At 58.0% G+C, this 26,230-nt stretch overlaps 4 protein-coding genes across 11 annotated transcripts in view; 3 read left to right on the forward strand and 1 right to left on the reverse strand.

The window, feature by feature from the left end:
* Positions 1-5,203, forward strand: part of KXD1 (KxDL motif containing 1) — a 7,445-nt gene extending 2,242 nt beyond the window's left edge. For 2 of the 3 annotated variants that reach the window (XR_006816490.1, XR_006816489.1), the window contains exons 2-6: positions 694-815; positions 1,790-1,942; positions 3,296-3,342; positions 4,238-4,527; positions 4,951-5,203. Coding sequence is in view for 1 of the 3 variants with exons in the window: in XM_045991741.1 (XP_045847697.1) it covers positions 694-815; positions 1,790-1,942; positions 3,296-3,342; positions 4,238-4,467 (552 nt within the window). In the remaining 2 variants the exon portion in view is untranslated. Of the gene's footprint in view, positions 1-693; positions 816-1,789; positions 1,943-3,295; positions 3,343-4,237 lie in introns of all 3 variants that reach the window. The other variant, XM_045991741.1, reaches the window with a different exon arrangement.
* Positions 5,204-6,258: 1,055 nt separating this feature from the next.
* On the forward strand, positions 6,259-10,173 carry UBA52 (ubiquitin A-52 residue ribosomal protein fusion product 1). 2 transcript variants are annotated; one of them, XM_045991743.1, is made up of 5 exons: positions 6,259-6,363; positions 7,492-7,602; positions 7,863-7,949; positions 9,797-9,899; positions 9,984-10,173. In XM_045991743.1, the coding sequence occupies exons 2-5, from the start codon at positions 7,500-7,502 to the stop codon at positions 10,075-10,077; spliced, it is 387 nt and encodes a 128-aa protein (XP_045847699.1). In that variant the 5' UTR covers positions 6,259-6,363; positions 7,492-7,499; the 3' UTR covers positions 10,078-10,173. The 2 variants fall into 2 exon arrangements, with proteins under 2 accessions (XP_045847699.1, XP_045847698.1); XM_045991742.1 differs by having other exon boundaries at positions 6,264-6,363; positions 7,489-7,602.
* Positions 10,174-11,431: 1,258 nt separating this feature from the next.
* REX1BD (required for excision 1-B domain containing) lies at positions 11,432-14,156 on the forward strand. Its single transcript, XM_045989742.1, has 5 exons — positions 11,432-11,566; positions 11,663-11,745; positions 12,129-12,333; positions 13,213-13,292; positions 13,925-14,156. The coding sequence occupies exons 1-5, from the start codon at positions 11,465-11,467 to the stop codon at positions 13,995-13,997; spliced, it is 543 nt and encodes a 180-aa protein (XP_045845698.1). The 5' UTR covers positions 11,432-11,464; the 3' UTR covers positions 13,998-14,156.
* CRLF1 (cytokine receptor like factor 1) lies at positions 11,886-25,710 on the reverse strand. Of its 5 annotated transcripts, none has more exons than XM_045989741.1 (9): positions 25,465-25,710; positions 20,554-20,835; positions 20,099-20,228; positions 19,773-19,942; positions 18,596-18,753; positions 18,324-18,492; positions 15,442-15,629; positions 15,282-15,324; positions 11,886-11,997 (listed from the first exon to the last, which is right to left on the reverse strand). In XM_045989741.1, exons 1-9 carry the CDS (start codon positions 25,574-25,576, stop codon positions 11,993-11,995), a joined length of 1,257 nt encoding a protein of 418 aa, XP_045845697.1. In that variant the 5' UTR covers positions 25,577-25,710; the 3' UTR covers positions 11,886-11,992. The 5 variants fall into 5 exon arrangements, with proteins under 5 accessions (XP_045845697.1, XP_045845693.1, XP_045845694.1 ...); XM_045989737.1 differs by lacking the exon at positions 11,886-11,997 and adding an exon at positions 14,475-14,797 and having other exon boundaries at positions 15,282-15,329; XM_045989738.1 differs by lacking the exon at positions 11,886-11,997 and adding an exon at positions 14,618-14,797.
* Between the last annotated feature and the right edge of the window lie 520 nt (positions 25,711-26,230).

Here is a 26,230-nt window from a genome sequence, read left to right on the forward strand (position 1 = left end):
GTCAGTTAAGGTTCAACTCTTGGTTTCAGTTCAGGTCATGATCTCAGGGTCATGGGATCGAGCCCGGGGTCAGGCTCTGCACTCAGGAAGGAGTCTGCTGGAGATTCTCTTCCCTCTCCCTCTCTCTGCCCCTCCCCACCACTTGCATGTGTGCACATACACTCTCTAAGACAAATACGTGTTTGAAAAAAAAACAACAACTGATAACTAAGATAATTTCAGGACAAGATGAGCTAATGAAGCAGTAAAACGAAGTGCTAAGTCACTGGAGTCGGGGTAGTCATCAAAGTCCTCTTGGGAGAGAAGATACTGGAGGTGCTGATGATTTGAGGAGGCAGTCATGCATATGGGGACAGCAGGTGCAAAAGCCCTGGGATGGGATGAACAAAGTCAGTAGGATGTGGGAGAAGGCTGGCAGATCTGTGCAGGTGGAAGGTGGCCATGGCCTTGGGCTCATGGGAGACTGGGGGCCATAGAGGTGGGTGGGTGATGGGATTCTGATGTGCTAGGGTGCAGTTCAGATATACGTCCTCTCAACACCCCTAAATACTCAGGATCACAAACAAAGCTGAGGCTCACGTGGTTTGACTCAGGACTTATGGTCATGGGACCCAGGGTTCCCAGCCCCTCCTTTCTATCCCACCTACCCCACTGCCTGGGATAGACTGAAGACTCTCTTCCTGCCTGTTTCAGGCAGCGGAGGAGGAGGAAGAGATGGACCCCCCGGACTCGGCCTCGAGGGTCTTCTGCAGCCGCATCCTGAGCATGGTGAACACAGACGACGTCAACGCTATCATCCTGGCTCAGAAGAACATGTGAGTGGTGGCCAAGGGCTGTGGGCCCCAGGCGTGGGAAGGAATCCACCCGCTGGCCAGCATTCTTGCCTTGCCTGCCCTTACCCTGGGCCCACACTGGTGATAAAATGAAGGAAATGAGCAAATCTGCCGGCTGGCTCCAAAGTAAATTCCTTCCTGGCCTGGAGGCGAGGCCTTGGCACAGGAAGCAGGGTTTTGGGATGGTTTCACAGCTGTGGATGGCTTGGCAGGGGCTGCAGCAGCTCTTGTCCCAGGGCCTGGGGGTGGGGAGTTGGGATAGGAAGGGGCTGCAGGAGGGGATTTAAGGAAGCCAGTGAGCTGGTCTCTGTTAGGAGCCTGGTCTCTGAGAGCCTAGGCTGTCTCTGGAGAGTACCCATGGTCTTTTGGAGGGGCCATCAATAGCTTTTACCCTCGTTGGGGCTTGGCACTGTGACCACCACAGCCTCACCCTAATTCCAACCTGCTCTGTGGGGAAGAAAATCTTGCACAATCTTGGGGTAGAAGAACAGCCTCCCGTGGCTTTATTTTTGTGTATTTAAGACAAAGCTCTTCCTGCCATTTATGACACAGCACAGACCTGATACCCTTGCATTTCTCTCATCCAGTGACAGGGGTGCTGGCTTTGTCTGGGTCAGATTTAGGCCTGACCTGGTGAACTCCCACAGTGAGGGAAGACAAAACCAGACACGGACCTTCCTGGCTGCATGGTGTCAGAGCTCCATGGGCCAGAGGAATAACCTGGGTCTAGAGAGTCGGGGGAGTTGGAGTCAGAGTCTGCTTGCTGGAGGGGGGTAAAGGCTACATGGGTAGGGTTTTGAAGGTTGAATAGGAGTTTGCTAGGTCGCTCAAACAGTAGGGAGAGTTCTGCAGGGCAAGGGAACAACACATGCAGAGGTCATGGAACAGGAGGGGGCTTAGCATGATTAGTTTGTAGGGCGTGGTTTGTAGGGCTGGTGCCTTTTCTCTGCTGCCAGGCTGGACCGCTTTGAGAAGACTAATGAAATGCTGCTGAATTTCAACAACCTGTCAAGTGCCCGCCTGCAGCAAATGAGCGAGCGCTTCCTGCACCATACAAGGACCCTGGTGGAGATGAAGCGGGACCTGGATAGCATCTTCCGCAGAATCAGGTGGGTCCTCAGCCCCTCCAGCCCTCTGCCTCGCCGCTCTGAGCCTCGGGTTCCTCCCCTCTTCAGTGAGGACCATGCACTCCACATAACAGAGCAATGGGGACATTCAGCTCATTTGTTTTATGAGGCTTCAGCACTCACTTAGCATCTGAGAAGATCTGAGCTTTGGGAAAGAAAATCTTGAAGTTTCTGAATTTAAGTTTTATTTATCTTTCAAAAAATGCAACATAGCACCAGATGCATCATGTAAAAGACAGGCAAGTGCAGCCAGGGAAAGGCAAGCCTCTGGTCCTCCAGTCCCCAACTCAGGTCTTCTCTCAAGAGGCCTATGTGGTTGCCGGGTTTTGTGGGTCCCCTTCTGAGCTGTTTCCTGTGAGGACAGAGAAAAATGATGCTCCAGTCCACAGGCACGCAGAACACTCCTGCAGCACCCAGAACCTGATGAGTGCCACCGCTGCTGACCATGGTCACGTGCCCGGGTCTGGAGCAAGCCAGAGCTGCAGCGGGGCAGCCGCACCCACTGGCAGACTGGGGAGCAGAACTCAGGAGACAGGCCAATTAATTCCTTTATAAAAGCATATATTTTCTGGGGCATCTCATCAAGCTGGTTGCCCAGGCATGGTGTTTGGGGGTGAGCAGGAACCCTTCAGGTTGGCACCCTTCATGCGTATCTGTGTTGCCCAGAAAGAAGATAGTTGTTCCTGCCCCTTGGGTGGGGGCACCCAGCGGTGGTGGTACTTCTGGGAGGGACTGGTTGGCTACAGTCACTCCTTGACTGTGAGAAGGGGTCTTTCCACCCCAAAGACCTCTTTCTCATTCTTTGTAAACATGACTTCATGACTTCGGGGGAAAAAGGAAAAAGAGCAGGTTGAAAATGAAGCCGGCCTTTCTCTGTGAATATCAGTTTAACGTGTGTAAGTACTCAGTGTCTGGGGTGTGGACCGCCACTCCTGGCCCCCAGATGGGGGACAGGCTGGGACAAGTCACCCAAAGGAGTGACTGCTGAGGAGGGGGTGAGGAAGCTTCCTGGAATGTTATCTGGGCAGAGAAAGGTTGGACATAAGAAGAGCATGGCAGGTAGAGGGCCCAGCCGGACCCAGCACCGAGGACCCACACAAGCTCTGTGACAGCTAGATGGCTGCCATCTGCCCTGCGGGTGAGAGGTCTGTAGGGTTGAGCACGTGGGCCTCCCTCCAGCCCAGGACCAGAGAGTGACAAGCAGTATGTGTGCGCGAGGGGGGCAGTTCCTATCCCCCACCCACTTAGAGCTGGCAGCAAGGGTTCCTGGCTTGCACCAGGCCCAGCCTGTCTGCTTGGCAGGTTCAGCCCTGTATGCCTTCCGTTCCCCTGCAGGACGCTGAAAGGGAAGCTGGCCAGGCAGCACCCGGAGGCCTTCAGCCGTAAGTGTCACCCAGGGCTCCTGTCCCCCACGCCTGGCCTCTGCACCCGCGGATGCCTGTGCCTTCATCCCAGGGCTTCCTTCTAGAAGGTCACCTCGGGCTGACACTAAGCCCAGGCTCTGGTGGCCAGTAGATCCAGAGAGACCTGGAGCAGGGGGCGGGGCGGAGGTGCTTGGCTGGTCTTGGCAACCAGTAGAGCAGGTGCCAGGACCAGGATTCCCTCCCTGGGGAGAGGTTACGTGGGGGAAATGTGGATAAGAAAGATGACAGTCCTTGACTAAGTGGATGTAACATAGCCCTATGAGCCAGGCTCACGGCCCCCAGTAGCCCATTTCATATAGGGGAGAGTGTGTAGCCTAGAGGAGCAGTGACTTCTTAGAGGAAGTGCAGCATCCCCCATGCTGAGCCTCAGTTTGCCCCCTCTGCCAAATGGGCCAACAACTCCCCACCCCAAGGCTTCTAACAGCTATGGGCACAAAGGCAATGCTATTGGGGCATCTGGCTGGCTGAGTCAGTGGGGCATGCAACTCTTCATCTTGGGGTTATGAATTCAAGCTCCACGTTGAGTTACTTTAAAAAAAAAAGAAAAGGCAATGCTGTCATCAGGCCTGGTTTCCAGAGCAGAATGCTGAGGCAAAGGTGGTGAGAGGCCTGGCCCTGGCCACACAGTCGAGAAGGCAGAGCCAGGCTCAGGCTTGACTCCAGAGAAGCCAAGTCCTGGCCCCACCTTGCAGGAAAACCTCTCACCTGCCTGGGCCTCCGTTTTTTCCTCTGTAAAATGGGCCGCATTATCCCCCATGGGGTGGCAGGGGAGCTGTCAGGGGTCATAAGCCCAGGTAATCCCTCATGGTGCCCATCACAGTGACTAAGCCAATTCCTGGCCTCCATCCCCCAGACATCCCAGAGGCATCCCTCCTGGAGGACGAGGATGAAGACCCCATCCCACCCAGCACCACGACCACCATTGCCACCTCGGAACAGAGCACGGGCTCCTGTGACACCAGCCCTGACACCGTCTCACCCTCCCTCAGCCCTGGCTTCGAAGACCTCTCCCATGTCCGGTCCAGTTCCCCTGTCATCAATGGCCGAAGCCAGACGGATGATGAGGAGACACCGGGCGAGTAACACTATTCCCTGGGTCTCAGGGCAGTGGCAGCACTCCCCCGGTGTCTGCAGTGGCAGCAGGTAACCCTGCCTGGAGATCAGCAGCTTCGCCACCCTGTTCTGTCACCCAGGGCTCCCTGGGGGACCTGGCTCCCTCTGGGGGTGTGGAATTCCTAGGGGGTCTGTCCTTCCTGCTTCCTCATTGAGAACATCTGTCTTCTGCAGACCCCTCTACCAGGCCAGGGGATGACCAGCTCAGCTGGAGTTGTTGGGCGGGGTGTAAGGGAGCTTTTCCAGAGCCAAGCTTGAGGTCTGCTCTAAACAACATTTAAAGGCTCCCAGGACCAGAGCCAGATAGCCCCTGCCCCAGTGCCCTGGTTGAGACCTCCTCAAAGTGGACCAGCACTGTCTTGTCTGAGTTCACCCCTGCCCATCCCTGCACCCACTAATTCTGGTCTCCCTGTCCCTTTTTCCAACAAAAGTATTGAATACTATCTCCAATAGGTATCTCAAGGAGGTTTCTGAGACAATTGTAGAAGGCTCAAGATGGAGGCTGGCTATTCAGCTGCAAGCCAGATAAGGCCTATGTTTCTCTGACCAGAGGTGTGAACCTTGAAGGCCCAGCAGGCCTCTCGCAGGGCCTCCATGGAGCAAGCTGAGCCACCTTGGAAAACAGAGTTAAACGGAATATTTTTGTACCCGATGTTTACAGATGCTATTGGGAAGTTATCAATAAAAAGACTCTGTTACTAAAAAGGGAAGGGTGTACTTAACAGTGGCTTCCTTCCATCCTGGGGCCCAGCAGGCCATAAGGGGAACAAATGCAGGATGTGAGACAAGAGGGGTATGGCAGCCAGGCACCACTGACTCAGAAAGAGATGTGTCCGCTCTTGGTGGGAGTCTCCAGTGGTAGCAACCTTAATAACCCAAGTTCCTGTCACCACCTATGTATACTCACACATGCTGTTCCCACTGCTCACAACACTGTTCCTTACCTCTGTGCAAAACTTCATCTGCCACAGGGAGCTAGGCTGGGTCCATTTCTCAGCAGACACTGTGTAGAGTTTCCTCATCTTTTAAGCACTTAGAAATTGTTACTAAAGGCATCTTCCTAGACCCAAGAGTGTGTGCTTTTGCCTGTCAATAGGGGGCGCTGGTAAGCGTTCAAGGAAATAAAGCCACGCTGCCAAACCCATGGGTAACATCTCAGTCTTCTCCCTTACCGCTCCCAGCACTTTTTAGCTATCCACGAGATTTCTTAGTCCTAACAAGTTCTTCTTGGTCCAAAACACCCTAGGACGCACCCCATTTTTTTGAGTGAATGCAGCAGCTCCACCTGCCCTCGCTTCCCTGGTAAGCGCGAAATTTCATCTGCACACAGAGTCCAGAAAGTTTTCAAACAACCGACTCCTGGTGTTAGGTGGCTCCCAAGGGTCTCGCATGTTCCACCCCCGCGCCTCCTTCTAGCTTGCCTGTCCTGACCCCGAAGTCCGGGACCGGCTGACCCCGTTTCATTTCTTTGCTTTAGCACAAATGGTCTCTCTAGTCAGCAGGCATTCCCCGAGAGGCCGCTACGTGTCATCAGATTTTGGCCAACCCACAGACAACAGGTGGAAACACCTGGAAAGGTGAAGTCGTCTCCTCACGTGACCTGGAGGACGAGGCCGGAGCCCGGAAGCGGGTTGGCGACACTTGCCCAACAGACGCCACGGCTTCGTTTGCCAGCACCCAACATGGCAGCAGGGCGGGGCCGGGTGGGGTAAAACGCGCGGCGCGGATTGTGACGCAAGCGCGCAGCGTGCTCGGTGCGCAGGCGCTCTCGGCGGCAACTCGGCGGTTTCCGGTTCCGCCGCCCTCTTTCTCTTCAACGAGGTGGCCGAGCGGTTTGGTGGCAGCGGCCTTGCGGATTCGCGCCAGGTCGGGGTCGGGCGGTAGGCTGTGGGAGGCCGCGCGCGTTCGGGTAGCGGAGGAAGTGGTCCGGAACCCGTCCGCGAGGACCGGGTTCCGCAGGACGGCCGGGTCGGCTGAATTGGGCGTGTGGCTCCGGGGTTCCGAGCGGGACCGGGTCCCGGAATAAGAACCGGGTTTTGGGAGAGGGTCCTGTGTGCCCCGCCAGCCCAAGCTGTCCCACAAGGCCTCGGGGCGTGGATGGTCTTCCTGGACAAATCCCTTAATGGAGAAGTGGTATGAAGTATATAGTTGGTTTTTTTTTTTTTTCCGTGCCATGTAATGTGCCGATCGTCTTAGAATCGTTAAGTCCTCTTCCCCCTACACGGTTTTTTCCTGCCTTTTTCTTTCTACCTGCCTTTTTTAATACGTTCATACGGAGAGGGTGGTAGCGCCCACCTTCTAGGGTTTTTTGTGGGGGGCTCAGGGAGGACGATGGAATTGTGTGTAAACAAGTACTTGGCACGTGGTTGGCAGATACTGTTTATGGGTTGGAGCAAACGCAGGAAGCCTGGTCTGGCGAGTTTGGCTATAAACTGGGATGGAATCCAGGTGTTGGGTGTCCGAGCTTGGAGTTGGAGAGAACTGCAAGGCAGGAAAGTGTGTTGGAGGGGTGGCTACTAAAATGGAATTCCCAGTCAGGTTGCAGGAAGGGTTGCTTGTGGAGCAAATGTGGCTTACAGAGGGGTAGGGAGGGAAGGATGGGGAGATTCCATCTCCAGACCACACACCAGAAGAAAATATATCTGGCGTAATAGTGCCCCCCCCCCCCCCCCGGGTACTTCTCATTCCATCTTCAAAGTTGACAGAATCTCATTTGCTAGGCCCAAGAAGCATAACCAGAGTACTTGTTCCCATGAAACACACTTTGCCACAGGGGACCCTGGGGTAAGGTGGAGGAAGCATGATCCTTGATTATAGGACAAGTTTGGGCTGCAGGCTTAGAGGGGTGGAAGGAAACAGGCCCTGGAATGGGCCTGTAATTGTGCTTGATGCTGGCACAGGGGCTAGTGGGGCCAAGGCTTGCCAGCCTCTGAGCTCAAGCGCCTCACACCTGCAGTTCTCTCCCTTCCATTTCTATTCCCTACCCTCCAGCAGACGCAGAGATGCAGATCTTCGTGAAGACCCTGACGGGCAAGACCATCACCCTTGAGGTTGAGCCCAGTGACACCATTGAGAATGTCAAAGCCAAAATCCAAGACAAGGAGGGTGAGTTGGGCTGAGTCCAGAGGCTATCCTGCGGGAGTCCCCAGCCCAGAGGAGCCGTTGTCATGTGCAAGATGGGTTGTCTAGACCTCAGCCTTGGCCAGGACTTGCCCTGTGTGAGCTTGGGAAGGCAGCTTGTTCTCTTTACCTTAGTTTCCCTTTTGACAGATCAGGGGTAATGCCAGAGCATCCCTGTGGAGAACGGAGAAGCAGCCAATAAGATGCTTGCCAGAGCCTCAGTAACTGAGCTTTCTTTTCTCCAGGCATCCCCCCTGACCAGCAGCGTCTGATTTTTGCGGGCAAACAGCTGGAAGACGGCCGCACTCTGTCAGATTACAATATCCAGAAAGGTACTGAGGGTAGGGTGGTTGGACAGGGCCCCAGGAGGTTTAGGCAACGTGGGGGGAGGGGAGGGCGGGGGCTGTCTTAAGGTGAGGATCAGATGGGGCTGATGAATTTTACTTTTATGAAATAGTTTTCATTGGAGGCAAGATCTTAACTCCACTTCATTTTCCAAGTGGCAGTGGTTTCTCGTGTTCTTGCTTTTTTTTTAAGACTGTTTTGTTTAAAAATGCGATAAAACAGGGTATCTGGCTGGCACAGTCTATAAAGCATGAGGCTCTTGATCTCAGGGTTGTGAGTTCAAGCCCTATGTTCGGTGTAAATATTACTTAAAAATCTTAGGGCGCCTGGGTGACTCAGTGGGTTAAGCTGCTGCCTTCGGCTCAGGTCATGATCTCAGGGTCCTGGGATCGAGTCCCACATCGGGCGCTCTGCTCAGCAGGGAGCCTGCTTCCCTCTCTCTCTCTGCCTGTCTCTCTATCTACTTGTGATCTCTCTCTGTCAAATAAATAAATAAAATCTTAAAAAAAAAATAAAATAAATCTTAGGGATGCCTGGGTGACTCAGTCGGTTAAGAGTCTGCCTTCAGCTTAGGTCACGATCCCAGGGTCCTGGGATCGAGTCTCCCATCAGGCACCTTGCTCAGTTGCGAGGCTGCTACTCTTCTGCCTGCCCCTTTTGTTTGGTTTTTGAGGGGGAGGTTGTTTTTTTGTTTGTTTGCTTGTTAAGTTTATTTTGGGGCACTTGAGTGGCTCAGAAGGTTAAGCAACTGACTCTTGATCTTAGCTGGGGTCATGTCATGAGCTCAGGGTCCTAGGATCTAGTCCCGAATCAGGCTCAGCAGGGAATCTGCTTGAGGTTCCCTCTCCCTTTTCCTCTGTCCTTTCCCCTGCTCATGCTCTCTCTCTAAAATATTTTTTTTAAGATTATTTATTTGTCTGAAAGAGAGAGAGTGCACAGGCAGGCAGAGGCAGAGAGAGAAGCAGGCTCCCCGCTGAGCAAGGAGCCCGATGTGGGACTCGAACCCAGGACTCTGGGATCATGACCCGAGCCCAAGTCAGCTGCTTAACCAACTGAGCCACCCAGGTGTCCCTAAAAAAATTTTTTTTTTTTTTTTAAAGAAAGATTTTAGGGCACATAATCTTAGGATTGGGATCAAGTCCAGCATTGGGCTCCTTGCTTGTTGGGAAGTCTGTTTCTCCCTTTGCCTGCTGCTCCCCTTGCTTGTGCTCATGTGTGCGTGTGCTATCTTTCTCTGATAAACTCTTTAAAAAAATAAGTAAATAAAAAAGTAATTTTTATTAGGAGTCACATGCTCTACTGACTAAGCCAGCCATGCACCCCCTTGATGTCCCTTTTTTTTTTTTTTTAAGATTGATTTTATTTGTCAGAGAGAGCAAGCATAGGCAGGCAGAGGGAGAGGGAGAAGCAGGCTCGCTGCAGAGCAAGGAGCCGGATGTGGGACTTGATTCCAAGATGGTGGGATCATGACCTGAGCCTAAGGCAGCTGCTTAATTGACTGAGCCACCCAGGCATCCCTTGATGTCCCTTTTTTTAGCAACTAGATTTAATTATTTTACTCAGCAAAGTGAAAGATCATCTTTGCACCACTTAGAAGTAGCCTTGTTTGTCAGGAAACCCCGATGCACACTATAGTTGGCACATGTTAGCCTCAGACTCCCCAAGGGCTAGTGGGAAGCAAGATGGAGGTTCTGTGGGCTGGTCCTTGCCAGTGTGTCCATCTGTGTGTAGAATACCCCATCACATTTGAGGAGCTCTGGTCTGGGGGACCCTACTCTGTACCTGAGGTGCTGGGGCTAGGCTCAGTCACTCTCTCTTTTGAACCCGCCCATAGAGTCCACCCTGCACTTGGTGCTTCGCCTCCGGGGCGGCATCATCGAGCCTTCGCTCCGCCAGCTGGCCCAGAAATACAACTGCGACAAGATGATCTGCCGCAAGTGTGTACCCTGGGGGGAGGGGCGGGCCTGGGGAGGAGGGCGTGGGGTTGTGGTGTGGCCTCACCACTCTCTTGTCTTGTGCAGGTGTTATGCTCGCCTGCACCCCCGCGCCGTCAACTGCCGCAAGAAGAAGTGCGGCCACACCAACAACCTGCGCCCCAAAAAGAAGGTCAAATAAGGCCCCTCCACCGGTTGCCCGCAAGGCAGCCTCCTGCCCAAGCCCCAAGGTCCTGGGGCCTCAATAAAGTTTCCCTTTCATTGACTGGAGCAGTAACTGGTGTCTGTGTGGCTGGTCTGTCCAACAGGGAGCTGGTTGAGTCTTGGGCCTCTGCCCTGGGGACTCCCTGCCACTTGATTGTGCATAGCCCTTGAGCGTCCTGTGTCCTTTGGTTCTGGTCTTCTCACTTGTATAATGTGCTGTGGTCTCAGCCCTCTGCCACATAGCCTGATGAGCCTGCACATCTGGGTTTTGTCATCTATAAATGGGACTAACCCCCAGCTCAGGCTCTCGAGGGACTGCAGGTCAGTCACGTCACTGGCTGGGCCCTCCTTAGGCACTTTGATGACGTTCATGCCTGTGCCCTGGAGGTGTCAAGGTGTGGGTAGGTAGACAGACACCCCACCTAGTGTTAAGACCTCTGGTCTCTGCTGAACCTGAGGAGCACCTGGGCCCTACCTGATGCCTGTGACATCAGTCTTGGCGGGGTGGGCCTGGATGTTTCTAAAGTTTCTGCTGATGCTCTTGAGAATCAGGTGAGCTTTGTAATTCCCGGACTGGCCCTGGTAAGGCCAGCCTTTTATTCATCTCAGGGTTACTTGGACTTGGTGTCAGATGACAACCCAGGACAGTGATACTCTAATACTCCTGACACCTGGAGTACCTGCCGAAGGCTGGTGTCTCAGTTTTTCCACAGGTCTCCCTGTCAGCTGCCCCCTGCCCTCCAGGATAGGCTGCCAACATCTTTCTGGTCTATTCCCACATTTATCCCTGGAGAAAGAAGCTTCCCAAAGCTCAGACTACAGAGTGTACCCCCAGCAGAAAGCTCCGAGGCCTGCCTTGCACTTAAAATGAGACCTTGTTGGCCTTGTGCCTACCCAGACTCTGGGCCTTTGCACAGGCCCTCTTCAGGTCATTTCTGAGGTCAAATCTGTTAAGCAGCTGGATTACCACCTTTTGGGCTCTACAGTATCGCAAACACTTCAAATCCAGTCACAGCCATGTTACCATGGAAGACAAAATATCACTTCTGGGGTTTTGTTTTCTTTATGGAGTGGGGACAGGATGTGAGGTTGACATGAAGTCGATGTTGGGATAAATTGTATACAAGCCGAGGGATGCCCTTGCTTTACATTCGAGGAGGGCAAACACGATGGAAAGAAATGATCGCGCTCGCCGGGAACAAACAGGAGGATGGGTCAGGCCTAAGACGGCGGTCTTTGGGGCAGGTCTTCAGGTTTCTGCTTTGGCTGGCCACCTGCTTGGGGTCGAAAGACCTCCGGGCCTGCAGGGGGCGCCTGGCGCAACGGAGCGCCCTGGTGCTGGGCGGGGCTGGGGCTGCGCAGTCATGATCACTGCCAAGGCCTCGGCGGACTCCACTGTCCCGTCGGTGCCCGGTGCTGTGGTGGCTACCGGCGTCCCGGAGCGCGAGGAGCCTGCGTGGCCCTGGGTGAGCCCGGGCTCGAGAAGGAACAGGCGCGGGGTGGGCGGTACAGGCTTGGGGGGGCGCTGGCTTCATGCCCCAGCCATGCCCCCTGCTCCGTAGAAAGATGCCCCGATCCGGACGCTGGTGCAGCGCATCCACCAGTTGCAGGCTGAGCGCGCGCAGGCCTTCCGCCGGCTGGAGGAGTAAGTGCGGGCGCAGGGGCGGGCAGGGGTCGCAGAGTGCAGCCCCCGGCCGGCTCCAGGGATGGGCGTGCGCGGGGGCGGAGCTGGATCCCCCTGCGGCTGCGTTGTCAGAGGTGGGGCGGGATTCGCTGGGGGACCAGATCTCTGCTTTCCCCCTCTGGAACTCAGGGCGCGGCCCCACTGCCCGGTGGACCACTGCGCGTGGCGTCTCTCCCTTCCCCAAGCGCAGGAGTGGGCCCATCTCCGGTTACCCTGCGGGAGTCAGAGAGCGTCCTCCACACTCTGGGGTCCAGGGACACTTACTGGGGGCCTTCAGGTGGCCAGTGCGAGTGCAGGGCCTGGAGAGCCTGAGGGCGTAGCCTCAGGACCCCCACCTGCCGCAGAGGCCACCTCCAGTACCAGCGAAGCGGTCCGCCCTACGACTTCCCGCGCTACCGGAGCACGGTGCACGAGGTGACCCAGGCCTTCGCCGCCGCCTCGCGGGAGGTGCTGGCGGTGGAGGCCGAGCTGGCCGGACCCAGAGGGCAGCCGCTGCTCGCGAGCCATGTGCGCAGCCTGCAACAGCTGGAGCAGACGCGCCTGGCCACGGTGAGGCCCCACCCCCAGCCCCGGTACCCTGCACGGCGCCTGGTCTCTCACGGCCCACTGTGCACCTCCGGCGCCCCAGACCCCACTTCTTTCTTTCCCACCTCAAAAACTCCACCAAGGTTTCACTTGGGATTCTCTGGCACTGATCCCTCCAGTCCTTCTCCGGGTCATTCAAGTTTTGCTTAGTCCCAGGACGTGCCCACTTCATCTCAGCCCCTCCCGCAGCCCCCGTGCTTTGCCCGCCCCCACTCCTACCCCTTTGGCTGTCCCCATTGTTTCCGTTCTGGTTCTCAGCCCCGGCAGATTGGAGAGAGTGAATTTCCACGGTACATCCCGTCTTGAGTAACCCGGTATCCCAGCCTAGGTTCTGCGGCCTGCCCCTCCGCGGGGGTTCCAAGGCCCCGCCTACTCTGCCCCTACAGCCAATCCTGGCCGAGACACACTGTTCCCAGACCAAACCCACGTGAGGCCACGCCCACATCGCCCTCCACAATGGGATTTCCAGACCACGCTGCTTTAGGAGACCCCAATCCCAGTCTAGGTGTTCGGCCTACTTCCACCCTGCCGCATCCTGAGCAGACGAACTCCTGCTCCACCCCTGCCCCCAGTTCCTGGCTGAGCCTTCTCCGCTCTTCCCATGCCACGCCTTCCTGCAACCACACCCATGGGGCAGCACCCACACACTCTAGGGCCTGCCCACTGGGTCCTCCTCAGCAGCCCCTTTGAGTCCCAGACTCCTCCTGTGCAAAGCATCGCCCCTTGAGACTCCGGGCCATGGCTCCCTTTCTGGGCGCTTCTGTGTCTCCCTTCCTGATCTGTGTGGGAGGGCCGGGGGAGGACCTCTGCCAGATATGATGCCCTCCCTGTTGTCCGTACCAGGTGGCTCTGCTGCAGCTGATGGGGGCACCAGAGCTGTCTGAGCAGGAGAACACTCTGGAGATGAGCCAGCTGAAGATGAAGTGAGCACTCCCAGTGGGCTGGTGGTGGTAGCTTTGCACACGTACCTTTAGGCACCCATCCCTAGCTAGGGGTGTCCCCGATCTGGCAGTCATACTGGCTTGACCCTCTGGACCTGCACGCAGCCCTCAGGGTCTGCACACCAGAGCCCTTACCTGGGGGTCCCAGACATACGCACACATTGCCCCTAGGACCCGCACCCTGCAGTTTCACACCAGACTCACTGTGCATTTCCGGGACACATTTGGGCACCTCACACATGCCAGTCCCACTCCCATGGCTGGACTTAAAGCTTGGACATGGTTGCCCAGGCCCACCACACACAGGCTGCACATTCCTGCCCCCAGCCCTGCTCCAGCACACCCAAGTGCACCCCCACTTGCTATCTGCTCTGTGACACAGCACAGCCTTCGGATGGCACCCACCCAAGATGGCTTTTGCTCTCTGCCCACTCTCACCCACAGATCACCCCTCCTCCCTGGCATCCAAATGGTCCTCTTGGCCACTGGTGCTGCCTGGAACTTAGGCGGCAGGCAGCAGGGCCCGGGGCTTGCCACAGCCCCCTAGGAGCTGCGCAGTGGCAGCTAATTTGCTCCATCTGGGTTTTATTTATAGTTCCCATCCACTCTTGTAGGGTAATTAAAACCATGGAAGCGATCAGCGAGGTTCTTCAGGACCTTAGATTTGATGCAGAATCTGTCGAGTGATGGAAGCTCCCCAGGGACATGCCGAGGGATACGGAAAATGGAGGGAATGGCACCCAGCCCACCCCTGGACTGTCAGCTGGCTGGGGGTCACACGCCACCGGGTTGCTGACCGCCCTTGAGTTTGCTGTGACTCTCACAATAAAGGACCTTTCATTTCCAGCTGCTCCACTGTCTCTGTGTCCTGGGGTGCTGGGATGGGTGTCCCTGGGGAGGAGGCCCCACAAAGCCAGGGATGCCAGGTGCGAGACTCCCCCACCCCCCACTCCCAGTAGAAATGGCATTTTGAATCACACCCTCCAATGAGTTTAAAACCAGATCTTTCACATCCTGGAGAGTCTGAAATTCTGGGACCCAAAGATTCCAATGCCATAGGGCCATTAGGATTCCTCATGCTTCCCCTGAACACCACAGCCCCTACCCTGGGCCAGTCCAGCCCCAAACAGCTTCACAATCAGGGCACCTAAATAGCTTGTTTATTTAAAAAGACTTTGGATGGGGTGGGGGGAGCAATGACCCCTCTTCACCCCCAGCCCTGGAAGGGGTTCTGGGCAGCTTAGCCAACCCTCATACACACACCCACTGGAGTTGCACCCAAGAGTGGCCTCACGTGGAGACCAAAGATGTTGTTACCCTCAGAATATCCACCCCAGCTCCTGCCGAGGGTGCTTGGGTGCCCTGAGGCGAGGGTACAGAGTTAGCCCCCAGTCTGGGTGCGGCCCCCGGGTCTCCACGCAGCAGGGAGGGTGGCCCCAGTCCCTAGAGCTTATCTGGCAGGACCTGCAGGCAGAGGGGAAGCCAAGCTAAGCAGGGAGTATGGGAGGGGTCAGTACCACAGAGCAATCCAGGAAGCCCCAGGTCCTGGTCCTGTCACTTTCAGCTTGGGGACTTCTGGTAGGGTACTTCCCCCTCTCAGGGCCTCAGTTTCCCCCATTTGAGAAGTAGGGATAATTGTCCCCAGGGGTATCCTGTGGGTAAAGCTCTTGGCACAGAGTGAGCATACAGTAGGCGCTCATAAGTGCTAACTGGGGCGAGTACGTTCATTCCTGAGGATTATATTCCACTTTGGACATTTTCGGGGGTCAGATGCTTTTACTAGGCTGAAGGCCACAGGACCAGGCGATCACTGGGTGGTTAGGTAAACGCTGATAAAGAGGAGAGGGAGGAAGGGATTCCATCTCAGCAACTCTAAGGCTGAGGGTGGGGGGGCCCACGGCCTGTGGCCACTAGGAGGGGCCCTTGTCTCCCTCCCTGCCCACCCACCCAGCGGGGTTGGGCTCCCCTTACCTCTCGTCGTGCCCCGTCTGCCCGAGGGCAGGATCCCCTCGTCCTGTGCTTGGAAGGAAGGAGGCAGTGTCTGGGGGCTGCGGACCTCCCCCCGCCCCCAATCCGATTCCCTCCCTGCTCCCACCACTCCATCCCTCGCCCGCCGGTCCCTCCTTCCTACCTGGTTGCGGGTCTTGTGTGTCTTCTGCATCCAGGCTCGCCACTGGTCGTAGAGGCGGAAGCTCAGGTTCGAGCAGTAGGCGTGCTTCTTGAGCCAGCCCAGGAACTGCTTGAGCTCGCGCCGCACCGGCCCCGAGCTCGGCTCGCCGCCCCTCGGCTCGCACGCCCCGCCGCCCGGGCCCGGGCGCTCTGATGGGGGGAGCGGCAGCGTCACGGCGCGCCCGGCAGAGGGCGCGCGAGGGCAGGAGAGGGAGGATCTGCGGCTCCGCGGGACAGTGTTTCCCTTGGGCACCTCCCTCCCGGGTGTCTCTGCGGGATCGGGTCCCCTCCACCGCCCAGTACAGCAGCCTAGCTGAGCCCAGGAGGAGGTGAGAGGCAGGGCAAGGAGGGGGCACTTCCCCCCTGTCTCCTGCAGGAACCTGATTCCCGTGGTCTGAGCCAGGTGTGAGTGAAAGGGAGGGGAAGGAGAGGAGCCAGGGCCAGAGGGATGAGGCCCCGACACAGAGCAAGGGACTGAGATAGGGCGCCACAAGTGAGGAAGAGCTTGAGAGAGAGAGAGAGAGAGAGAGAGGTAGAGATGAAAAGATGGATACAAGGTGAGACAGGGAGCTGTGGGGTGGGCCAAAGCAACAGGGGACAGCCAAGGAGACGCAGAGGGACAGAAAAGGGAGAGGTCAAGAGAGGGCTGCAGCAGGCAGAGACAGAGACCATGTGTGTGTAGGGACACAGAAACCCAAAAAGGCAAAAATACAGAGAGATACAGGGAAAGAGAATGACAGAGGGATGAAGAGAGACAGAGGAGGCGGGGGTGTGAGCGGGGAGGCAGTCCCCAGGACAGGCCTGAGAGCGCGAGCCAGTAGGGTGGGGAGTGGGCTGGGAGGGCCAGGTGGGAGGCCGGCCTGTCTGTCCAGCTGCCGGCCGCAGCCAGCCCCTAGCAGGCCGGCAGATAAGGACATCGGCCTCACGTCATAAATAACGCCGGGAACCCGCTGACAGGCCCTGGCACGGCCACGGCCCCCACCGCCCCTGCTGGCCTCCCCCGGCCTCCCCAGCCTCTCCAGCGGACGCAGCCGCCTACTGGCTCGCGTGCAAGAATCGCAGGTGCTGGGCACGAGCAGGGGCCAAGGCGCAGGCCCCTCCCGGCCGCGCTAGATCCCGCCTACCCCCAGAACCTGGAGGGGCCCAGGATGGGGGCTGGGGAACTGGCTGGGAGCCTGGCTCTGCCCCTCCCTGGCTTTGGGACCCCCTCTGGGCCTCAGTTTCCCCATCAACCCACGAGCATGGGCCTGGACTTCCAGGAAACTGAATTCAGATCCCTGTGTGGTCCTGGGGGCTTGGCTGAACGTCCTAGGGGCTCAGTGTCCTCACCTGAGAAAAGGGATTCCCTTGGGGCGAAATCACAGGGGAGCAAGAGCTGGGAGGCTTAGTAACTACTACCTGCAAACACTTAGAAGGCGCCCATAGTGAGTGAACTTTCTTGGGTTGTCTCATCTACCCCTAACAGTAGCCTGACGTGGGTATGATTATTATACCTACTTTCCAGATGGAAAAGCTGAGGTCAGATATTTCAATTAATGTATTTCATAACATTTCACAAAGGAGAGAATGGAGGATCATGGGCTTAGAGAAACCCCAGAAGGGAAGGGGTTCAAGCAGACCCAGGCTCCTGGTTGTCCTCACTCCCCTACTTGGATCAGAAGGGGAACCCAAGGGGCGCCTGGGTGGCTCAGTGGGTTAACCCTCTGCCTTCAGCTCAGGTCATGATCCCAGGGTGCTGGGATCGAGCCCTACATTGGGCTCTCTGCTCAGCAGGGAGCCTGCTTCCCTCCTCTCTCTGCCTGCCTCTCTGCCTACTTGTGATCTGTCTGTCAAATAAATGAAAAAAAAAAAAAAAAAAAAAAAAGAAGGGGAACCCAAGACCCATTAGAGGGAGAGTTGGCAGCCGATCAGCCACAGAGGCAAAGGTCTCAAACTCACTTGCCTTTAGGGGCTAGGGAGGGGATACAGGTGGGTAAAATGGGCCAGGCAGGGAACTGGAAAATGAGACCCTGAATGAGGATGGCTGATAGGGGCTGTGGACACACTCCAGCTGTGTCCTGTTACATTTTCTTGCTTAAAGATTCTATTTTTAGGGATGCCTGGGTATCTCAGTGGGTTAAGAGTCTGCCTTCAGCTGAAGTCATGATCCCGGGGCCCTCGGATGGAGGCCGGCATCAGGCTCCCTGCTCAGGGGGGAGTCTGTTTCTCCCTCTCCCTCTGGCTTCCCCTCCCAATTTGTGCTCTCTGTCCCTCACTGTCTCTCCCAAATAAATAGATAAAATCTTTTTTTTTTTTTTTTTAAAGGTGGGGCACCTGGGTGGCTCAGTGGGTTAAAGCCTCTGCCTTCGGCTCAGGTCATGATCCCAGGGTCCTGGAATCGAGCCCCACATCGGGCTCTCTGCTCAGCAGGGAGCCTGCTTCCTCCTCTCTCTGCCTGCCTCTGCCTATTTGTGGTCTCTGTCTGTCAAATAAATAAATAAAATCTTAAAAACAAAAAAAAGGTTACATTTCTAAACACTCTCTACACCGAACGTGGGACTCGAACTCACAACCCCGAGGTCAAGAGTTGCATGCTCTTCTGACTGAGCCAGCTAGGTGCCCCGACACTTTCTAGATAATTCAATTTTCTAGGAAACTGAAGATGTTTGTGTGAAAACGTCCTGGTTTTGAATGTCTGCAAGTCGGTCGGACTTTTTTTTTTTTTTTCCAAATAACAGGTCAAAGAAAATGGACCTAAGGGCCACCAATTTGAGACCTCTGCTCCCTCGGAGGAAACAAAGAAACAGAGGCTTTGGCTGCTTTGGGACGGGTCTCCCGACCACCCGGAGCTATGGGGGTGCTCACCACTACGAGGGGTGGAGGCGGCCGTGGGGTGGCTCCACTCACTCCAGATCCCTGCCTTCTTGGAGCCGTAGATCCCGAAGGGATTGCAACGCACCTGCACGAAGTAGACTGTGCCTGGCTTCAGGCCGGCCAGGCGGCACGAGGTCTGGTTGCTGACATCGTCCACCACCTGGTGGCCATGGCAGGGTCAGAGGCCAGAGGTGGGGGTGGGGGGTAGGGGAAGCGTGGGGTGGGGTGGGGACCAGGGGAGAGGGGGGTCGATTGTCAGGCACCTTCCAATCCACGCTGTCCTCCACTCGGTAGCGGATTTGGTACTTGGCTTGGAAGAGGAAGTCCTTGAGGGCCGGTGGGGAAACCCAGCGCACACTCAGCTGGTCCTCCAGGCCCCCGACACGGCTCACGTGCACATCGGGTGGGGGATCGGTGGTCACTGTGAGACGGGGCAGGGCAAGGCTTAATCAGCCAGCCGTCCTTGGACCTGGCCAGCCCCCACCTGGGTTCAAATCTCAGAGCACATGGCTTATGGGGGGCACCTGCCTCCGTCCTGCCCTCTCCCCGCTCCGTGCTTCCAGATGGGTGGATTACATTAGATAATATTTGGGAAACACTCAGCACCTAGAAGCATTCAATTAATGTTAGCTGTTATCACCATTATTATCTATGACAGCAGAAATATAATCCTATCTTCGGGGAACTACAGAAAAGCAGACACTGCCTGGCTGATGACATTGTTCTTATTATGCCCAGGAGCCCAGGGGGTCAGCAGGCTGCCAGACCCCTGGGAACTCCTCCTGACCCCCCACAGCCCACCTGCAGCTCCAGATCCTTCCTACTTTCCAGAGGTTTTCAATATGACAGCCTTGCTGGTGCAGAGGGGAAACTGAGGCTCAGAACCTGCTCTCTGCAGCTTCAGGGCTTGAGGAAGCAAAGCAGGAAACAGACTGAGGTGGGGGGCGGCTACCAGCCTTCTGGGGATCCTTCTGGGAGCCCTGTGGGCAGCACGGAGGTCTGGCCTCTCCCCCTGAGGCCTTCGTAAGGGTCTGAAAGGGTTAAGGCACAGGCCTGCTTGGGGCTGAGAAACACCCTAATTAGATTAGGCCCAATTCTGCTCGCAGATCATCTGTTTCCTGCCTCCCGCCTGCGCACCCCCCTCCCCAGCTCCAGGCTGAGGCTTCCTGGGGCGCCTCCCGACCTGGGCGCCCCCTCCCAGCTCCCCCCGGGGCCCCCTCCTGCACACCTGGGCTGCCGAGGGGGAGAGAGCCAGGCCAGGTGTTCTCCACAGAGTGGGGGTATCCTGGCTGCTTCAGGGGACTGGGGACCTATGGGTGGATGCCTTGTTCCTCTCGGCCCCAACCAGCAGGGTCGGGGCTGGAGCTGCAGCCCGGAGCTGAGCTAGGAGAGGGGGTGCAGGATCCCCCGTGGGCCTAATAGTTGGGGTGGGGGGCTCACCCACATCCAGGATATCCAGTGTGAGCACATCGGAGCGAGCAGAGCCCAGCCGGTTGGTGGCCTCTACCCAGATCTCATAGGGGGTAAAGAGAGCCAGGTCCTTGGGGATATGGCAGGAATGAGGTCCCACCGTGTGGTACTCCTCACACGTGTTGTCCTGCCCGTACCACCTGCGGGGCAGGAGGGGGTGTGAGGACACACGGAGGTCCCCTCAGGCCCCCCAGACCTCCCCAGGGCAGCCCCGGAGTGCAGATGGGACACCAGGTTTGGAGAGCGTGGGCTTTAGCCAAGTCTAGAACACGTATCACCCAAGGGCCTCCACCAACCTCAGCTTGTACTTGAGGGAGTAGTTGGTGTGGAGGAAGGTTTCCCCGTGGGCCCCCGGCGTCCAGCGGCATGTCAGGTCCTTCATGTTCTTGGACCAGCAGCTGATGTTGAAGGGTTTCTCTGGGGGCACTGGGGAAGGGGAGGTGCAGGGGGCTGAGGGTCTGGACCAGCCCTCTATAGGTGGAGAAGTCGCTAGCCACCAGCCGGGCCCCCACCTTGGAGTGGAAGGAGGGTGAACAGAGCGGATGTTGGCATGACAGCCTGCCTGGGATCCCTTGGGGACAGGGGTGGGCATTCTAGGCCCTATCTCCACCCCAGCGGTCCCTACCTCTCCCCATCTGTGCCACCATGCCCACTGTCAGTCGTGGGCCACAGGGCCCATGCTCCATGCCCCTCTCCAGAGGGAGACGCCGCCCACGAGAGTTACCCCTAGTTATCATGGGGGCCCACTTACAGCCAACATAGAGGCAGGAGCCCGCCAGGATGCTGCCGTCGCGAGCATGACACACGAGGTTGTCGCCAGACTGCTGCCTGGATCCGTTGAGGTTGGCCAGGGCGAGGGCCAGGGTGGACGTGTTGAGCACACGGGAGAGCTCGGGGGCTAGGCGGCGCCCGTTGAGGGTCCAGTAGAGGCCCTCGGCGGTGGTGCCTGGCGGGTCCCCATGCACTGAGCATGTGGCCTGCAGGGAGGAGCCGATGAGGAGCGTGGGGTCCTGGGGGCTGATGACAGCCATGTCTGGGGTCAGAGAGGAGGGCCTGTCAGGCCTGAGACGGAGTCACTCTGAGCCCCCCACCCCGCCCCCGCCCCCGCCACCACCGTACTAGGACCTCCAGGACTCATGGCAGTTGTGCGCAGGAGCCTTTTCCTGTTGTCTCCCTCCCATTTTACAGATAAGGAGACTGAGGTTCAATTAGGGCACATGACCAGCCCAAGGTTGGTGGCAGAAGCAAGATTCAGCCCCAGAGCTGTGTGATCCCACAACTCAGGTCTTTCCAAGCTGCTTCTTCACAGACTTGCTCAAGGCTCTGGGAGTGGACACAGAACTCAGGCATAAATGTCCATCCAGATTCAAGGAAATCTGGCTTGGCACATAGTTCTGGCAACTATTACATTCTGCTTTTTTCTTTTCTTTTAATTTCATTTTATTTTTGGCAATTAGAAATAAAAGACTGGTATCCCTAGAACCTCATGCATAGTCTTTGGGGGGAAAGATGCTTCAAAGAAGGAGTACCGTGACTCATACTAGAATCCTGCTTATTTTATGGATGAAAAATCTGAGGTTCTGAGAAACCATCTCTTGCCCAAAGTCACTCAATGAGGAAAGGGCACACAATTTAAACCCTGATTTGGTGGTCTCCAGGGTTCTGCTCTGTGCTGTTGCTGGAACTGAAGAAGGCTGGGGCAAACTCTAGGCCCCTAACCCCCATCCAAAGGGACTTGGCATCGTTATTCTTTCCTTCAACTCATTTTTCATAATCTGCAAAATGGGAACAAAAAATCTCATAATCCCTAGGGTCATTGTGAAGACGAGATGGAAAGTGACTTCCTAAACAGGATTATGTGTGGACTGGGTGCTGGGCATGAGGCTCTCAGTGATGCTAAGGCTTCCCCTTCTGGAGGTTAGAACCTAAGAGGAGTCTGTTTTTATCCAAGGAGAAGTCAAGGTCCAGATAAGGGCAAGGGCTTTCACAGATACCTGTGCAAGACCCTGACGCCCCTCTCTGAGCCTCAGTCTCCCCATCTGGGAATTCGGCATCACAGTATTGACCACATGTTTGAGAGGAATGAAAATGTCTTAAGAACAACCCTGTGGGACCATTAAGCCAGGCTGACCTGGGTTCAAATGCCCCCAGCTCACTGGAGACAGCTTGGCCCATTCATTTTATTTCTTTGAGCCTCTGGGAAGGGGCCTCTTCCTCCACCAAGAGCAGCTGTGAGGACTCATTCACTCTCTTGTTCATTCATTCATTCATGCATCCATGCATGGATCACCTACAGTTTGTCAGGAGCTGGGGGCACAATGGTGACCAAGATACTCAAATTTCCTGCCCTTATGGGCCTTGAATCCAAGGGAGCAACAGGAGAAAGAACAAATGAATATCTAAGAATAAATAAGGAAGAGAGTGAAGTACATATTAGTGGTGGCAGCTCAAAGGCCCAGGAGGCCTATGTGGGGAGGCATTAGAGCTGAGACCTGAATAAAGTGAAAGAAGTCGCCATGAAAATGCCTAGGAGAGAGTGACCAGGGGGCGGGAGCAGCAAGTGCAAAGGTCCTGGGGCAGGAGTGGTGGGGAGTGAAGTCTAGGAGGTCAGTGGCACCAGATCTGCGGGGAGGGGTTATTCCAGGGTTCTGCACAGGGGAGAATTTACATTTTAAAAGGATCCCCAGGCTGCTGTAAAAAGGGACTGGGAAAGGGGGGAGGGGGGGGCAGCAGCGACAGCAGGAGGTAGCCTAGCTTCTCTGAGATGGCAGCCAAGGACAGGGTCATCCTGGCCCCTTGGGAGGCACTCTGAATGCTAGCGGCTGCCCTGTGCTGGCCCTCACAGCCCCAGATGGGCGAGATGGGGTCGACGCCGTTCTCCGGCAGGCCCTCACAATTTTCCGGGGCGAACTTGGCTTGAGGGCCAATTTCTCGCTGGAGCCTGGGATCACAGTTGCGTTTGGGGCTTGGCCCAGGGCTCGCCGGAGGTCTCAACGTCCGTGCGAAGGAGCCGGCTGAGCGGGCCAGAGCCGAGGAGGCGGGGGCGGCCGGGGGCGGGGGCCAGGGGGCCGCCCCGGAGGTCCCAGGCAGCCAGCCGCCCGCTAATTCGGAATTCCTTCGGCATGAACTCGGGCGTGCCAGCGTCTCTGCCCCGGCCCACCCACCGCTTCCTGCCTGGGCCCCCCCAGCAGGGTGGGAGGCACGGCCAGCAGGGCCTGCCTGGACCCCAGGCCCACTCTCAACCCTTTGGGGGTAGGTCACGCCCCTCCTGCCCCCCACCCACCAGCAGGGTCTAGCCAGGAAGGGGCTCTCTGGGGGGTCTTGGCTGAGGGGCACTGCCCCTCTGCCACACCCGCCTGGCCTGGGCTGGCGAGGATTGCCAGCCAGCAGCTGCAGCTGCCCTCCTGGGGCTGGGCGGGGGGGACAGGGCGAGAGGGCAAGGCCAGGCGGGCCTGAACAGGCCAGTCCCCCCCAACCCCAGGTTCCACCAGAAAAGGTCAGAGGGAGGACTTCTCCTGGGATGTTGGTGCCAATCCCAGCTAGAGCACCTGAGCCACTGGATTCCCCTCTCTTGTTCTCAGTTTCCTCCTCCATAAAATGGGAGGAAAATAAGTTCTACCTGTTGGGGAGATTATTGAGATGAGATCGCGATGTCCAGGACCCAGCACATTGCAGGACCTAGAAACTATTAAGGTCACAGCCCCTCCCAGCTCTGGGGTCCCAGCTGGCTCCCAACTCCCTTCAGGCCTCCCCAAACAATGGGCCAAGGCACCTAGGCGAAGCAGCTGGGAACAGCCCACTAAGGTTGTGGGGGCCCTTGCCTGGTTTGGGGGGCCTCCTAGAAGGCTCCTCAAAGCAGATCCCTGAGCTAAGCTTTTGGACAGCCCCCACCCACCCACCCCCTTGCTCCCTGCCTCCCTGCCTTTCACACAGAGCTGGGGCCTTTAAAAGTTTTTTCCTTCTCCCTTCTCAATCTGGAGCCACTGCCGTTATTAAAAAGGAACACCATGTGTTTTAAAAGGGAAAAGTGTGAGATTCTCTGCAAGCAAGGCAGGAGGGTGGCCTCCATCCCGGGGTCCCGACAGGGGTCCCATCTCCTGTCCCGCTGGTACCTGCAGATACTTTACGACCCACCCGCCTGCTGGTCAGGTGCTAAGACACACCGTAAGTAGAAACATATTGCTGAGGTGTGAGAATCTTTTATTTAATTTCTTCCCCCTTAAAGGAAAAAACACACACACAACAGTCCCCCCCAACCTCCACCACCTTTGCCTGCCGCTCCAGGAGCCGGGAAACAAAGCCGGCCACGGAGAGTAGGCTTTACAGGCGCTGCTGCTCACTGCCTAACGGAGCTGCCAGGAACCCCAGGATGGCCTGGGGCAGCCCCTCATGTGCCCAGGCACCCGGGGTGTGCTGGGCTTTCAGCAAGTGCCCCCAGGGGGTGTCCGGACCCTGTCCTTTCTGGAGACGCACCACAGGAAGCTTGCAAACAGCTCTGTGCTGGGTGGGATGGCCTGGGGAGCAGTGTGTGCTGGCCCGAGTGGACCTGAGCGCCTGGATCTGGTGCGTGGAGTGATTGTGAACGTCTAGGGCAGGCTGTGCCTGCGTGTATACCCCTGTGCTGCCTCCCCCCGCGGAATGTATGTGACCACGAATGTGTGTGTGTCAGGGATGGAATGTGTGTGTGCGCGCCCCGATGGTGTGCGAATGTGCATCTGGGATGCAGTGTGCGCTCATCTGAGGGCGAGGGTGACGGGCCACAAGCCAGTGTGTCTTTGTGTGTCTCTGGGTGTGTCCCAGAGAGGGTCTGGTTGTAGAAACGGTGTCCTGGAGGGGCTGTACTTTGGGTGGGGGGACAGAGAGTGCCGCGGGCCAGGAGCTCCTGACAGGCCAGGGGTCTCGGCCTGCGAGGCTGTGGGTTCCCGGTCCCCCTCCCTCCCACCAATGCTGGGCCCGCGGTGCCCGGACTCGCTGGCTCCTGCTCCCTCTCACTCTCACCCACTCGCTCACAAAGATTTCTCTCGCTGGAGGCTCTCAGCCACGCGCAGCCGGGCCAGGAAAGGTCCCGAGCCCGCCGGTGGCTGGGACTCCGCGGACCCCCGCGCGCGGGGTCCCGCCAGGGGAGGGCGGCGGCGCCGGCCCGCGGAGAGGCGCGTCCCCGGGGACCCCGGGCCGCGCGCCAGGCGGCCAGAGCGGCCCCCCTCCCGCCGCCCCGCCTTCCTCGCGGGGCTCATCCCTCCACTGAGGGGGGGGCGCCCAGGGCCAGCACCCAACGCGCCTACCGCGTGCGCCCCTGCCTGGGAGCGGTGCCCCTCGGTCTCTACGGCTCCGAGTCCGCGGGAGCTGTTGCGTGCACCCGCCGCGTCCCGGAGTTCTGAAAGTCCCAGGCCGCGGCCCCCCGACCCCGCGGGTCAGGGCCGGGTATCCCCGGCCGGGCGGCCCAGGTAAGAAGGCCTAGGGCGCGGAAGCTGGACCCTCGGGACGGGGGACTGCGGCGCCGTGCGCCCCGCAGGTGAGGGCGCCCCGAGGGCCGCGCCGGGGGCGCCTTCCTTTGTTCCCGGGCCGTCCAGGTGGCGCCCGCGCCCCCTCCCCCCGCAGCTGCCCCCGGGGCGCACGCTCTCGGCCCAGGCGGGAAGAAGGGAACAGGACGCCGGGTACTCACGGGCTCCTGATCCGGCTCTCGGCGCCCCGAGGACGCAGAGTAGCAGTAGGGGCAGCAGCGGCGGCGGCCGCCGCGCGGGTTGGGCGGCGGGGCCCGGGCGGCCGGCGGGCATGGGGCCGGCGCTGCCGGGGGCGCGCGGCAGGAGGCGGCGGGCGGCGGCTGCAGCGGCGCGGGGTGCGGGGCTGGAGGCCGGCGCGGGAGGGCGCGGGCTGGGCAGCCCGCACGTCGCTGGGCGCGGGCGCGGAGGCCGGAGCAAGTCTGAGCAGCCGAATTGACAAGGCGCTAATGCGCCGCTGGCCCCGCCCGGCCCCGCCCCCGGCCCGGCCCGGCCCCGGGGGGGGCTGCGGGCCCCGCACCGGCCTCCCAGCCGCCCGCCCGCGGGCACCGCGCGCCCCACCCGTCCGGCCTCCGCCCCGCCGCGCACCGCGCGCGCCCTGTCCCGCGGCCCGGAAGCCCCCACTCAGCCCCTGCCAGCCTGAGAACTCTCTTTCCAACCCAGCCAGCTCCAGGCTCCCCACCCCCAATCTGAGACCTGGCGCCCCCAATCCCGTTTCCATACTCCTGCCCACTTCCCTGCACCCTGCTTTCAGCCCTGTGCCCCTTAAGTGTCTCCTGCGGCCCCCAGCCTTGGCCCGCTCCTCCCCCCATCCTGTCTCTGCCCCCACCCCAGCTTTTGGCCCCGCCCCCGGAGTGGTCCCTGAGCCCCGCCTGCTCCCATTTCCAATCCCCCTTCTCTCCCAGGGGCCTGAGAGTCGCATAACCCCAG

The sequence above is a fragment of the Meles meles genome, chromosome 20, assembly GCF_922984935.1.
Source record: "Meles meles chromosome 20, mMelMel3.1 paternal haplotype, whole genome shotgun sequence".
Lineage (NCBI taxonomy): Eukaryota > Metazoa > Chordata > Mammalia > Carnivora > Mustelidae > Meles > Meles meles.